Source organism: Lissotriton vulgaris, unplaced genomic scaffold (assembly GCF_964263255.1).
Source record: "Lissotriton vulgaris unplaced genomic scaffold, aLisVul1.2 SCAFFOLD_1286, whole genome shotgun sequence".
Taxonomy (NCBI): Eukaryota; Metazoa; Chordata; class Amphibia; order Caudata; family Salamandridae; genus Lissotriton; species Lissotriton vulgaris.
Window position 1 is genome coordinate 131,658 of NW_028242708.1, and position 14,671 is coordinate 146,328.

General features: G+C 47.2%; 1 protein-coding gene across 1 annotated transcript; it reads left to right on the forward strand.

The window, feature by feature from the left end:
* Window positions 1-399: 399 nt before the first annotated feature.
* On the forward strand, window positions 400-4,729 carry LOC147668865 (uncharacterized). The gene is made up of 2 exons (XM_086948388.1): window positions 400-1,639; window positions 4,707-4,729. The coding sequence occupies exons 1-2, from the start codon at window positions 400-402 to the stop codon at window positions 4,727-4,729; spliced, it is 1,263 nt and encodes a 420-aa protein (XP_086804514.1).
* Window positions 4,730-14,671: the final 9,942 nt, after the last annotated feature.

Below are 14,671 nucleotides of genomic sequence, written 5' to 3' on the forward strand. Positions count from 1 at the left end.
GCGGCGTGCGCTGAGTGCCTGAGCGCGTTAGGGGGCGGTGGAGCAGGAGGAGACAGACGCGGCTTCGCCGCGCACAGGGAGCAGTCGAGTGTGTGCCCCAGTTGTACCGCGCATGCGCGAGGAGCCGAGTTTCGTTTTGAGTTACCGGCTCCTCGCGTTTGGCGCGTTGTTGGCTGCATAAATCCCTGGTCTCATTGTAACGCTGACCGGAGCGTGTCCGGAGCAGAGCTTTGCTCGAGGGGAGTTCTTTAGATTATACAAGGGGTCTCCTTCCACCTTATATCGACCTGCCTCTGGTGTGTATTGGCAACTGGGGTTGCATTGTGTGTGTGTAGAGGCGACACCCCTGGGCTACTCCCCCGCTATTAATCTCCTCCTCACCTCCTTTTTCTCTTGCATATGGCGTATTACGCCGAGGAGGGCGACCAGTGGGTCGAATTTAATGAGTATGAACAGTATGAGCCTGAGGAAGAACAGCTGGAGGAGAATTTGGGTGAGGCTCTGGCTACCCACGACCAGAGCTCTGTTAGTAAAGCCCTGATTAAGGCGTTAAAACCTTTTACCAAGTCCCATCATCCAGCGGGCAAGAGGAAGTTTAAATCCTCACGTAAAGGGGGTACTTCTGACCAGTCCCAAGAGCATAAGATAGCGCAGATGGCCAGGTCAGTGATGAGGGACCATGGCTCTATGGCTTATCAGACCTCGGGGGATTCCTCCTCGACACCGCCAGATACTTCAGACTCGGAGGCGGAGTCTTTTGTTTCTAAGAAGAAGTCTCAGAAAACTAAACACACGGCTTTCAAGGCCGATGATAGTCAGGTCCCTAGGAACCTGCTATTTGACCCCAATAATATAATTCACCCTAGGTCCACGGAGTGGGTGCCTTGTGCCGAGGTTGCGCATTATGTTACCAACAACTTGCGCCAAGGCTTCGATAGTGGGGTTCGAGCCACTCTGAGGTCGGAATGTCCAAGACCGTCGGTGACGGGGATGGTGGCGGATGCCCCGGACCTTGACCCTACCATGACAGCATTCATGAGGAAGTTTGCTAAAGACCCCAAAAAAGGACTGGATAGGGCTTGGCGGGGGTGCCAGGACAAGTTACTGGACGTATCTGGACCCCTCACTAAGATTCTGGAGGCTGCTGTCAAGGCTAAGGAACAGGGCGTGCCTCTGGACACGTCTGACGTCATGGAATGGGCCCAACGCGCGATGTGCTTTCTGGGAAACGCTAATGTGGCGCCGTCTACGGAGCGGAGACGCTCTTTTCTTATGCGTATAGACTCCCAATTGGCGGAGATGGCCTCCAACGAACCTGGTTCTCTGGCTAACGGCATGCTCTTCGGAGACAAGTTTGTTAAAGAAATGGGCAAGTACGTTGCCACCTTTTCCGCGCTGGACAAGGCGCAAACCACGATTAAGAGGGTGCTTCACACTGGTGTTTTTGACAGGGCCGGACGCCAGCGAGGTCGAGGGTCCGGCCGAGGTTTCAATCAGACCTCACGCGGAGGTGAGCAGAGAGGCAGAGGCTACCAACGCCCCAACTTCTACCCCTCCCGTAATCGAGGAGGTCGTGGCAGAGGACAGAAAGGAAGCTACAGAGGACAGCATAATAACTCGGGAGACAACTCCTACTCAGGTACACATTCTTTGTGCGACGGAACACATGGTGTGGGGCAGGTTGGCCTTGTTTATCCACAGGTGGCAAGATCTGACAACAGATCCCTGGGTGTTACAATCCGTCCAAGGGTATCACATAGAGTTTTATGCATCCCCCGCGCAGCGACAAGCGCCCGCGCCACTACATTTTTCCCTTCAAGAACAGAATTTCATAGACGCAGAAGTGCGGGCTTTGCTCAGGAAAGGGGCTATTGTGGAAACTTTGCCGCACGAGCACGGCTTTGCAAGCACAATCTTCGTAGTCCCAAAGAAGGACCAGGGCTTTCGGTTAGTTTTAAACCTCAGGGATTTCAACGCATGGGTGGTGTATCGACACTTCAAAATGGAGGGCATACACCTACTGCGAGACATCCTGTTAGAACAAGATTGGATGGTACGTCTGGATTTGAAGGACGCTTACCTAACGGTGCCCATTTTTCCACCGCATCGGCGGTTTCTTCAATTTCAGTGGCGCAACACATGGTTCGAGTTTGCCGCCATGCCCTTTGGCCTCTCGTCGCTCCCTGGTGTTTCACCAAACTGATGAAACCGATAGTTCAGTGTCTGAGGGAGAGAGGCGTAAGGTTGATCATCTACCTCGACGACATCCTGATTTTGGGATGCTCTCCGGAGATTGTTTCGCTCCACTTGTCGTGGATGGTTCACCTCCTTCAGGACCTGGGTTTCCTTTTGAACTTGCAGAAGTCCATTCTGGTACCTGCACAGATTATGGAATTTCTGGGATTCCAGGTCGACTCTGTGAAAGCCCAGTTGCTCCTACCACTCAAGAAGAGGGTGGCAAACAAGAAGGAGTTGAGGAAAGCACTTGTCTCTCTGACAATTTCCTTGAGGACCTTGGCTCGCCTGGTGGGGCTTTTGGCCTCCTCCATCCAAGCGATCTTCCCGGGTCCCTTGCACTACAGAACGATGCAACGCTTGAAGGCTTTACACCTTCGCAAGGGCGTGACTTACGCCCAACAGGTAGTGTTATCGACGGACGCGCGTACGGAGATGAACTGGTGGTTGGAACATTTGGAAGCCTGGAACGGCAGAGCCATTTTTGCGGCCACCTCAGAGGTTGTGATAGAGTCGGATGCGAGCCGATGGGGCTGGGGAGCCCGTTGCGGCTCGGTGGAGACCGGGGGCCAATGGTCCCACGAAGAATTGAATCTCCACATCAATTGTCTGGAGCGGCTGGTGGGTTCTTTTGCGGTGCGGACTCTATCCCCTCAGAAGGTCTCGTGTTGTATTCTACTACGCATGGACAATGTGTCCGCGGTACGGTACATAAATCGCCTCGGGGGCACCAGATCTCGTCTCCTAGCGGAGATTGCCAAGGAATTTTGGCACTATTGCCTGGCCCATCAGATATCGGTAACGGCGGAGTACATTCCGGGGTCTGTCAATGTGACAGCGGATTGGAACTCGCGTTATTTGAGGGATGCCAGCGATTGGAGGCTGCACCCCAAGATTTTCAGGGCCTTGGACCGCTTGTGGGGTCCGTGTTTAATAGATCTGTTTGCCTCGCGACTCAACCGACAGTTGCCCCAGTTTTTCAGTTGGCGTCCGGATCCGTTGGCGATCAGCTCGGACGCCTTTCTTCAATCATGGACGACGGGCATTCTGTATGCCTTCCCCCCGTTCATCATGATCCCGAGGGTTCTGGCTCAGATTCGGAGACAGAAGGCAGAGGTGATCTTGATCTCTCCATGTTGGAAAACCCAAGCGTGGTTTCCGGTCACGATGAGCCTTGCATGCGCACCTCCGGTGCGAATCTCATCGTTCCCAGACCTGCTGACAGACCCTGTGGGCCTTCAACATCCGCTGGTCCTTCTGGATCAGTTGTCTCTCATGGCGTGGAGACTTTCAGGAGACGCTGGCAAGTGCCAGGAGTTTCTCAGGACACTCTCTTCTTCTTGTCACAGGCATGGGCGCCTTCCACCCACAAGCGTTATGAGTCGGCTTGGAGACGATGGGTTGGTTGGTGTAACGAGCGACAGGGAGATCCGGTGGGATCGCATGTCTCTGTGATTGCGAATTTTTTGTCTGATTTGACTCGGTCAGGCTTGGCGTACAGGTCGGTGAACACTTTCCGATCGGCCATTTCGGCGGGGCATCCGCATGTGGATGGCAGACCTGTCGGGGAACATCCACTGGTGTGTAAGGTAGTCAGGGGGATCCGGATGGTGAAACCTCCTCAGCCTAAGTATACAGAGCTTTGGGACGTTTCTGTTGTCCTACGTTTTTTATCGGCGTGGCCGGCGAACGAGGGTCTGTCTAGGAAACAGCTCTCAGCGAAGCTTACGATTTTGCTATGCTTGATCTCCTGCAGAAGATTCTCGGACATTCGAGCACTGGATTTAGCAGGTAGAGTATTTACCCCTACGGGAGTTTCCTTCACGATTTCAAAACGTACTAAAACACATTCAAAATGTATTTCTTATCCTGCTTTTCCTCACCACAGTAAATTGTGTGTAGTAAAATGTCTGAAGGTATATGAGGACTGTACTAGAGAATTTAGGAATGATTTTGGTCAGTTATTGATTTCTCTACAGAGACCTTTCCACCCAGTCACCAATGCTACTCTGGCCAGGTGGGCCTCCTGGTTGTTGAGCCTGGCGGGCATTGATTCCTCCAAATTTGGAGCTCATTCTGTTAGAGGGGCTATGGCCTCAAAATCCTTTGGTGCCGGGTCTCAGCTTCAAGACATCATGACTGCGGCTGATTGGTCATCTGAATCTACTTTTAAAACGTTTTATCATAAACCTATTGTTGATGTAGCCTCGGTGGTGGTGGAGAGACTTTAAACTAGCATAATCAGAGCCTCCGTGGACTGACATAGAATGAAAAATTGTCTAGCATTCGCGACAAAGAATTTTCAATTCTATTAAGGACACGGAGGCGAGGATTATCCCACCCGAGTTGCCAGTAATGTACTTGGTATATCGATTTGCAGATGTAATGTATTTTGCCCACCCGAATAATGTTATGGCTTGTTGTATTCCTTGAAGTTGGAATAGCCGTTATGACATATTTTCTTGTTTCAGGTGATCAGAACAAACAGACCTGAGTACGACTCCTGCGGACTGAACTGGGTCTCAGCTGCGGAGCGATTTTCCCCTTCGGACAAGAGGATGGGATAGTTGCCACGTTGGGCTCCAGTCTTGGTTGGACTGCGGAAGACATCGCAAAGAAAGCGGAAGGTTCCGGTTTTACATAGACTGTTATTGTACTGGACTGGACTGTGATTGGTGCAGACTTATGGAGGGGGTTGTCCTTCCGGGGTTATGCAAGTTTAAATTTGTTTATTGGCTGCTGTTTGGTCAGTAAAGATAAGAGAAGCATAATCCTCGCCTCCATGTCCTTAATAGAATTGAAAATTCTTTGTTGCGAATGCTAGACAATTTTTCATTCTCATTGAGAAATCCTCAAAAAATTGATGAAAAGCTCCGCTTCTCATGGCCCCTCGTAGTGCGCGTGAACAGCGTGAAGGAGTTCATTTAAAACATGCACCAGAAATTTGTTCGCGCAATCAAGATAAAAAATTTAACTTACTACTAGTAGGGTGACTTTACACCGGTGACGTGTCAGTCGCTCTCATGAATGCCTCTGTGTGCACAGCTACCCGCGCTCCTTCTCCTATTAAACAGACGCCTGTGTCGCCTGTAGTAATGAATCGGGAGTTTGCCGCAGAGGCTTCTGGGTATGCAAATGTTTGTGGCTGGCCACGCCCCCTCCAGTGCCAGCAAGGCTCCTGCAGCAGCCCCATGGTTTCTTGTGCTCTGGATCCAGGCTGTGAAGAGTCTCAAAATACAGCAATAAAGGGAATGTGTGAAGCTAATTTAATAGTGACAAAAAGTGACACTAGAAGACACACTAGAAGTAATGCTGCTGAAATAAACAAAACAAGCATTGGCATAGCCAATAGGTCTTGCCTTTGGGAACTAATAAGTGTAAAGGCAGAGCTATTGAGTTTGTGTTTGTTTTTAAGCTGTGTTGTGCAGAAGTCTGCAGTATGCTGAAATGTTATAATAAAGAAGTGTGAGAAGCATTTTTGTTAGTTTAGTTATGATACAAAATGAATATAATAAAAAACGATTAATTAGAAGTAATGATTTGAGGTTTTTTTTATGTTTGAATGCTGGCAACTTGTATCTGCCTGTTCTAATCGTTGCTTTTTATATAGCCTTATAGCCCGCCGTAGCGGGCTATACCGGCTGTTAAAGGCCCGCTGGATCGTTAAAGGCCCGAGCCGAAGGCGAGGGACTTTAACTAGCCAGCGGGCCTTTAACAGCCGGTATAGCCCGCTACGGCGGGCTATAAGGCTATTAGAGCATTGGCCGGTGGCAGCAATTACCAGACACGTAATTTTGAAACGGCAATCACTTACTGTTTTAGGCCGGCTCACATATCTCAATGTTTTTCCCTCGTACTATATATCAGGAACAAGAGCAGTGCCAACGCAAATATTGTGCCAAGCTAGCAAAGGACTCCCATTTATAAAGTAGTGATATCAAACTGACCCGCTCCGGTGACCTAACGAAATGTAGATAAAACTGCCTGCGAGCACCGACTTGTTTGGGTTTTAAAATACCAAATTCGAACCGCAGTTGCCAAATGACATTAATAAATTTCGAACTTCGTTTTAGGCCGGCTCACTTATCTCAATGTATTTCCCTTGTACTAAGGCTATTTGAGCATTGACAGGTGGCAGCAATTACCTGACACGTAATTTTGAAACGGCAACAGCTAGGTCTGCACATCGTGCGCGCGTGCAGGATAAAGACTCATCTCAAACCTACCTTTCAACTGACGCCATGTTGTGGAGCAGAAACGGCAATGACGGGGCATTCATTACATCGAAGTGAAAAATGCCAGGCATATGAAACGGATTTTCAACCTTTTAAATTACGGGATTTGTTGAATATTTTGCGCATGCGCCTGCAACCAAGAAAAAAAAGGAAGAGCCCACCCCTTATTCCGGAAGCTAGAAAGAGCGCCGGTTTTACTTTCGTTTTTTGTCAGAAAGGGGTTTTGCCGATTTGAAATACAATCATCCTGCCACCCTCACTCTAGCCCATACACTAAGAGGTGAAAACAAAGCTTTATTTGAGGGAAATGGGAAAGACATAAAAACGCCTACTATGTGGCTGCTTAGTACAAGGTGAAACTGGTATACCTGGATAATTTGCAGCTTTCCCACCTAACTCGTGTGATCGTGCCGATCTTTAAGTGCAGTATAATCATGAGCTGCAGACGATACATGGCACATGGAAGGTAATTACAAAATAAATGTTTATTTTATAACTTGTGTTTTCGTCAGTGAAAAGATAAATGCCACCACCAAAAAAGACGGTTTGAAATGTGTCACAGACCTTCCCAGGCTGGATATTTGTTTTTTATTTGTTTAAACCCAGTTTTTTAGATTTAGATGAAAAACAATACATGTGTTGGCAGTCTCTTACAAACTGTTTATTTCAATGTATTTATATTTTGAATTTTAAGGGGTTCAAATCTCTGCAACGATGCTCAGCATCCTGTGATCCTGGGCAAATCACTTAAACTTCCTGTGTCTTACAACAATGAATGTGTCCATCTGTAAAAGAAACTGGTGCACACGTAAAGCACTCTGAAACCTGATATTTTCGGGTCTAGTTTGCGCTATATAAAACTGTATTCAAATAAGGAGAATAAAAAACAACAGACCGTTAAGTTTGTGCAAAAATATTATTTATTACACCATTAACATCACCTTGTACTACAATTTCAGAGGTAAATCATGGAATGACAAGTTTCAAATTTAGGAGTTATACATGCACACTAATACTTTGGGAAAAGAAGGAACTTTGCAAAGCATGACAACCATTAGAAATAATTTGTTAAAGTAAGTTTTCAATTATAAGGTTTCATTTCATTACAAATTGTACATTGCCATTAAATGTGATGTTACAGTGAGAAAAAACATCTTTAATAATTTTTTCCTTATTGTGATCTGCTCTGCTCCCTGGCATCTTCAAAGAAGGATTGCCTTCTATTTCTGCACAAGTTTCAGGCCCATTTATGTTTTTGTCAGAGATTTTTTTCTTGGTATTGTCACCTGCATTTGCTAGTACAGTGGACCATGTATTTCGATCTTCAGATGAAGCTTTCCAGTAACTCTGTACACTGGATTCGCTTTTGTGGCCAGTGACTGCCATAATCTGTCGCGCTTCTAGACCATTATCTGCAAGCAATTGCACAGCTGTAGCGCGCAGACAATGGTTTGTGTAAATGCGACTTAAACTTGCTTTTCTGCTGATTTCTTTCATTAGTCCTCCAATTGTGTTTTTTCCTAGTGGCCTTTTGAAATACCATACAGTGGCACATGCAGCATCCTCCACAGTAAGTTTCATTGGTTGAACATAGAAGTATGTGCAATCTCTGGGCAATTTTGAAATATAAAATTTCAACGATTTCACAGGACACATATCATTGTCTGGCTGGGCATAGATGCGACCTCTGTTTTGGTATCTTAATTTCTCATCTATTTCTTTGTGGTTTTTTGTTTGTTCGTTAAAAGTTAAGGTTGCATACTCTTGGTTGTTTTCATCTATTTGGAAGGTGAAAGCATTTTTAGGCAACTCCCGTAATCCTTCCCTGCCACGTCTTGCAAGGTGTAGTTGGGTATCAAAAAAAACTTTGTACTGCAGTGAAATAGGTTCATCGCATTTCAAGATACCACAGTGTTTTATCAATGACAAGTCCTGTGCTGAGATAAATTCTTTTCTTATACTGATATCTTTGCCTTCTCTACGTTGTTTTTTTAAAATTGCTAATAACACATTGTTAGCGGGTGCAAATACAGCATCATGCATGATATTAACAGCTCTGCTAAAAGGAGGATTATTAATTTGTCTATTTAGTCCAGCCCTTGCTGATATAAGGCTTTGATTACTGTAACATTCCCCCTTAGCATTTCTTACCTCTGCATAAAAATGTCTTAGATGATTACAGAGTTCAGGCAGTGGTTTCATCTCAAAGTCTGGCACATGCCCATTTTCTTCCAACCAGTCTCTGAATATTTGAGTCGCCCATTTTGTTGCTGATCTAGTGCTGGATTCAGCCCTCTGCTCTTCAAGGATATCCAGTTCATGTGCAGCAAAGTTATGGTGACGTTTTCCAGGCTTCTCCATTTGAACTCCAGTGGATTTATTTACCCATTCACCAATGGAAAGGTTTCCAAATAAATTGAAAGATATTTGTTGAGGCCTTTCAAAAAACTGGAAATAGCTTTGAGGATTTGCCATTGCTACTGCTCAGCTCTTCACCTTTGCTTGACTGTTGAGCTAACTGTGATTTTAAACAAAAGAATGGAATGCTCTTGGCAGCTTGTGGAGAATAGAACACTCAGTTAAGAGGGCCTTTACCAGTGAATACAGATCTCTGGAGCTGCATTGTCTTCAATGGAGCTCCCAACATTCCAATGCTCTAATGGTGTTTATTGTTATAGGGGTGGGTATAAATAACAGGAGAGGAAAGTTAGTTAATTAGTGAGAGTGATAGATTTAGTGAGTTAATTAGTGAGAGATAGTGTCAAATTAAGAGAGTTACTAAGAGTGATAAAATTAGTGAGAGAGTTAGTGAGAGTGAGAGAGTTAGTGAGTGAGTTAGTTAGTGAGAGAGAGTTATTGAGTGAGAGAGAGTGAGATTTAGTTAGTGAGAGTGAGAGAGTTAGCAAGTGACTTAGTGAGAAAGAGTTTTTGAGTTAGTGAGAGAGAGTGAGAGAGTTAGTGAAGGAGTTAGCGAGTGAGTTAGTTAGTGAGAGAGAGTTATTGAGTTAGTGAGAGAGAGAGTGAAATTTAGTTAGTGAGAGTGAGAGAGTTAGCGAGTGAGTTATTGAGAGTGAGCTAGTTATGATCACCAATTATAAGTGAAATTGAAATGTCAGAATTTCATTGCTCCGGTTTACTCCACCCAGGAGTAAAGAAACAAACAACAAATCTGGATTGGACCTAACAAGCCTTGGCAACAGCAACCCACGCAAGATGACAAGATGACAAGATGACAAGATTGGCTTCGGTGCAGACCAGCAAAGTCTGAGGAACTCACCCTTTGGAGGGGAGTCAGGGCACATCTGGGGCAACCAGGGAAGCCGTAGAAACAAAGTAGATTCCTTCAGGGGGACCCACTAGACAACGGACTAGGGATCACAAATGCACCTTGAGCGGAAATGCTGAAAGCGGGCCCACGGAACACTCGTGGAGTGTAGGCCCACAATCTTCAAAGCAAAAGGTGCTCAGGGCTTGGACTACAAGTAGCCCAATGCACAACTTCAGGAAATGTCTGGAAGTCTGTGTCCTGTGTCGCAGATTCTTCGGGATCGGTGAGGAGCCTTGAAAATGCAGACTGGCAAGATGCTTCTTTGGTGACTGTTTGAACAGGGGAGTCACTCCTTGACCCTAAGGGAGATTTCTTCCATCTTCCTGTCGATATGGAATGTCAAAGGTCCAAGATATATGTTGCAGAGTTTCGTCCAGGGTAATCTAAAGTCTCAGTGACTGGGTTCCGATACTTATACTAAGTTTTGGGGTTGGACTAGCTCTAGGGTCCCACCTATGGGAGGACCTGGGGAGGGGTGGCTATACCCATCTCCCTTTGTCCAGTTTCACACCAGAGCTGGCTGCCCCAGCAACCGGTTCGAACTGGGAAATGCATGGGCCACTTTGTGTGCCCCAGGCAGTGTCTGAAAAGCATTCACTGAATGCAACCCACCCTGCCCCAATACACTAAAGCCTGCCTGGGGAGGTGCAGGCACCTCCCTGGACAGGAAACCTATTGTCCAGGCCTACCCTGCCGGAGTTTCGTCCAGCAGCAGGAGGTCAGACTCATGTCTGTGGCAGCAGGATCCATTTTGTGATGCCTAGGCTCTTTTAAACATTTACCGGGTATACCAGTGTGTACATGTCTTCTCCCTATAGAAGGGTGGAATTCTACTAAAGAACTCGACCTAATATTTTAAGGGTGTTGTCTATTAGGGAGATTGGGCAATAATTACACGGTAGTGATCTGTTGCCTTTTTTGAAAATTGGTACAATTATGCTTCTGGCCCATGTATCAGGAATCCTTACTAAATCAGGTTATTAAAAATGTTCAAAAGTAAGGTGGGCCAGAATGCCGGGATCCACTTAATCAAGTCTATCGGCAGCCCGTCGGGACCAGGCGCTTTATTGCCAAGACTTTGGTCTATAGCCTCCGTTACCTCTGCAATGTCAATATCTAGTGGTTTAGGGTCGCCAGAGATAGGAGTCAATTCAGATTCCGGTGGGGCACAGTAAATAGTTGTAAAATGATTCACCCAGGCCTCACTAGTTATATTACAAATAATTGGCGTCAATGACTGTCCCATAGAATGCACATCTCTGACTGCCGTCCATGGCTGTATCATAGAACAGCTATAAGGAAGGGTTTCCGAAAGCTGCAGAGGGGCTCAGCTCATGCTGGGGCACCCTCTCACATAAAACCAAGCACTCTGCCTTCAGGATTTTCGAGGCCTGCCATAGGAGTGACTTATAGGTTAAAATGTGTGTATATATATCATGTGATCAAGGCTCTGCTGAGCCGAAACGTCTGTGACTCTTTCTGCCAAATAAAAACTGTGAAGTACCTCGAGGTCCGTGTCCGGAGTCTACTTGCTGGCTGTGTGAGCTGCGCGAGCTTGTGGGTATACGGAGTACAGGATATATATATATATATATGTATAACACTGGGTGTATCAAAGGTTATATTAGAGTGTAAGGAGGTACATCATATTGTCACATGAATTATGTCATCAGTGATGTCACTGACCATGTCATGAATGATGTAATATGTGACATCATCAGCAGTGGATTGCGGGTGCGCAAAATATAGTTAGATCAACTAACTATATAGGAGCAATTTCAATGGTTTTTTAAATGCTAATTCCTAACTATATAAGGCCTGAAACCTATGGTTTTTTCAGTGAATTTCAAAGGTTTTTTATATGCTATTTCCTAACTATATAAGGCCTGAAATCTATGTTTTTTTCAGTGAATATATATATATATATTACCTACTGGCGGTCGCCAGTAGGTAGTTATAGTTAGTATTGTTTTCCATAGGAAATCCTCAACATTCTATTTGGAATAACTTTGGCCCTGGTGGATGAGTCTTTGCGAATTTCTCAAAGAAGATGGCTAGGTTCGCTGCACTCCTTCCCTGAAAGTTTGGGGGGGGATTGGTCAAGTGGGGGCTGAGATATAAGGGGGGTCCCAAAACGTGTTTTCTCAATGTTATTTTCCATAGGACCTTTAGACTCGGCTACAGTTCGAACGGGTGAATGAATTTATCAGAAATTTGCCAAAACTGTAGAGTCTTGTTCGCAGATTACGCTTTTTTTGGAATGGTGTAAATCCGTTCAGTAGTTGTTGAGAAAATTAAAGTTAAAGTCAATTATATATCTATAGGCGTGCACACGTGCGTGCACCCAAGCGGCTGCGCGTGAGCGGAATTTTTTTTGGCTGCGTGACGTCTGTTAACGTTCGAATCGAAGGAAATCAGGAAGTTTTGTCCGCCATTTTGTCACTGCGAGTAAATATATTGTTCATTTCAAAGCGTTGAAACATGGAAAGGGGAGAAGGTAGAGATTGTCTTCCTGCGTAGGTTTTCTCAGGGTGTGCAGTAAGGCCCTTAAACGCGAAAAGATATAATTTTCCCCCGAAAAAAAATACGGGGTGCGCGCACCCGGTCGCGCACACCTATTTACAAGAGTGTGAAAGTGGAGGTAAATCAGAAGTTTGAGTGCTTAGATATAAGGTGGCTCTGAAAAGAGCCCTTGTGTTAATTGAGTGTTTTCTGGAAAGGGGCGACCACTCGGTCCCCCCGAACGTATGGCGGAGTACCACGATCCCCCCGGGAAGCCATCTTGGGCGGGAAGCGAGTCTCGGCTGGTATGCCCGAAGCGGCGTAGCCGGGGCGCGCTTTTTCCCGCCCTAGAGTGGGCTGGCCTAGACACTGACGCGGCTGGCCACGCCCTTGGGGCAGGCAGGGGCGGGTTTACGCCCGCCCTGAAGACGGATAAAAGGAGAAGCAAGACCAGAAGGCATCCTCTTCTTCCTGTGCTCTAAAGCTGCACCTCCTCGCTGCACGTGAGCTCGAGACGGAACGAAGAGCCAATTTTGAGCGTTGTAATCGTTCTTGTTTGTTTTTCAGATACTCTGTTGGAGAATGCCGAAGAAGGCGGGAAAGCGCATGACTACTGACCAGATGCTGCGCGTTCTCATGAAGGAGGTGACCGACCTAAAGAGGCGAATGGATAAAGACGAGGAAGGGGGGCCAAAACGTCCTTTGGCGGGAGCAGCCCCGGGAGGGAAAAACAAGAGGCCCAGGAGGGGAGCAGCTGGGGGAGACATCCCGGGTCCCAGTGCCCCGCTCGAGGCACCCACTCCCGTGCCGGAGGAAGGGAATCCGATTCCCGTTGTGGTCACCCCCGTGTCCAGGGAAGATATGCCGCCCGAGCTGGCAGCACAACTAGCAGCGTGGTTGGGTGAAGGTAGCGAGGGCGCCACGGCTGTCGACGCGCAGGTGCTGATGAAGCAACTGCGTGAGAAACGGGAAGCAGCGAAGGCGTCCACGCCGGCTGCAGCAGTAGACAAGCCACAGGGGACGAGTTCGACCGCAGAGGCAGCGTCCGGTTCAGGTAAGCGGCCATTGCCGATTGCGAGGGACGAGTCAGCACCCTCTCGTAGGGAGAAGTTGGGTCAGCATGTTCCTTTGGCTATTAAAGAGAAGATATGGGCAGGGGAGTATGTAAACATCTTCTCGTTGCTTACTGATCACTATGAGATGGAGCATGTTAAGGGCCAGAAGGACCTCATGCATCCGAGTGTGTGGCGCGCAAAAATGGCCGCCTTTAAGGTAAATGAAAACATTGGCAATTGGGGCAAAGCGTGGGGGGTTTTTACGTCGATCTTGGGGGAACGGAGGCCCGATCTGCTACCCGAATTGCCGACTTATCAGTCACGAATCATGGGGTACTCGATATCACACGAGGGTAATCATTGGTTCTGCTATGATAATCTTTTTAGAAAGGCTAAAGAACATGATAAAAACTTAACTTGGGATTGTTATGATTCTGTGTCATGGTCAAAAATGAAGGATACTGGTATGTTGAAAGTGCCACTAGTAGGGAGTAACGTTGGCGAATCCTCCCGCCAGTATGCGGGGGCGCCCTTTCGATCAGGTGCGGGTACCGACAATTACTCGAGGCCTGCCGGCAATACAGGAAAAAGGGGGGTTTGTTGGAACTTCAACAGGGGTAAATGTACTAGGCCCCAGGGATCGTGCAAATTTAGACACGAATGTAGTGGGTGTGGGCAATCATCCCATCCTGAGTCCACGTGCAGAGCCAAAACGGGTGATAACGGGGGTAGAGGAGGCGCCAAACAGGTCTAACATAGTCCGAGGGGCGCCTTTACCTACCCCGATTGATACCTTGGCTATGATTCCCTGGCTCAGTGAATACCCGGATCGTACTTCTGCTGGGGTGTTGCGGAACGGGTTTTCTTATGGTTTCCGCATCCCAGTGGGGGACTTTCAGGGTGTGGAGAAATGTAAAAATCAGCTTTCGGTCCTGCAGCATACGACCGTGGTACAGGATAAGATCCGGAAGGAGGTTACTCGAGGTCGAGTCGCCGGCCCGTTTAGTGTGCCCCCGGTTCATAACTTTGTTTGTTCTCCTTTAGGAGTGGTCCCCAAGAAGGACCCGGGTGAGTTCCGGCTGATACATAATTTATCAGCCCCACGTGGTCTTTCCGTAAACGAAGCGATAGACCCGGAAGTGTGTTCGGTGCGGTACGCATCCTTCGATGAGGCCGTAGCCATTTTGAATCGCCTGGGGCCCGGGGCGCTGATGGCAAAATCGGATATCGAGTCAGCGTTCCGGTTGCTCCCGGTACATCCAGACGATCAGCGTCTCCTGGGTTTCATGTTTCAGGGTCATTATTACATGGATAGG

Bases quoted from the DNA above. Each gene is read 5' to 3' on its own strand.
- LOC147668865 (XM_086948388.1), top strand. From the start codon at position 400: ATGGCGTATTACGCCGAGGAGGGCGACCAGTGGGTCGAATTTAATGAG. The intron at 1,640-4,706 runs GTACACATTCTT...TTCTTGTTTCAG, and splicing joins GGGAGACAACTCCTACTCAG to GTGATCAGAACAAACAGACC.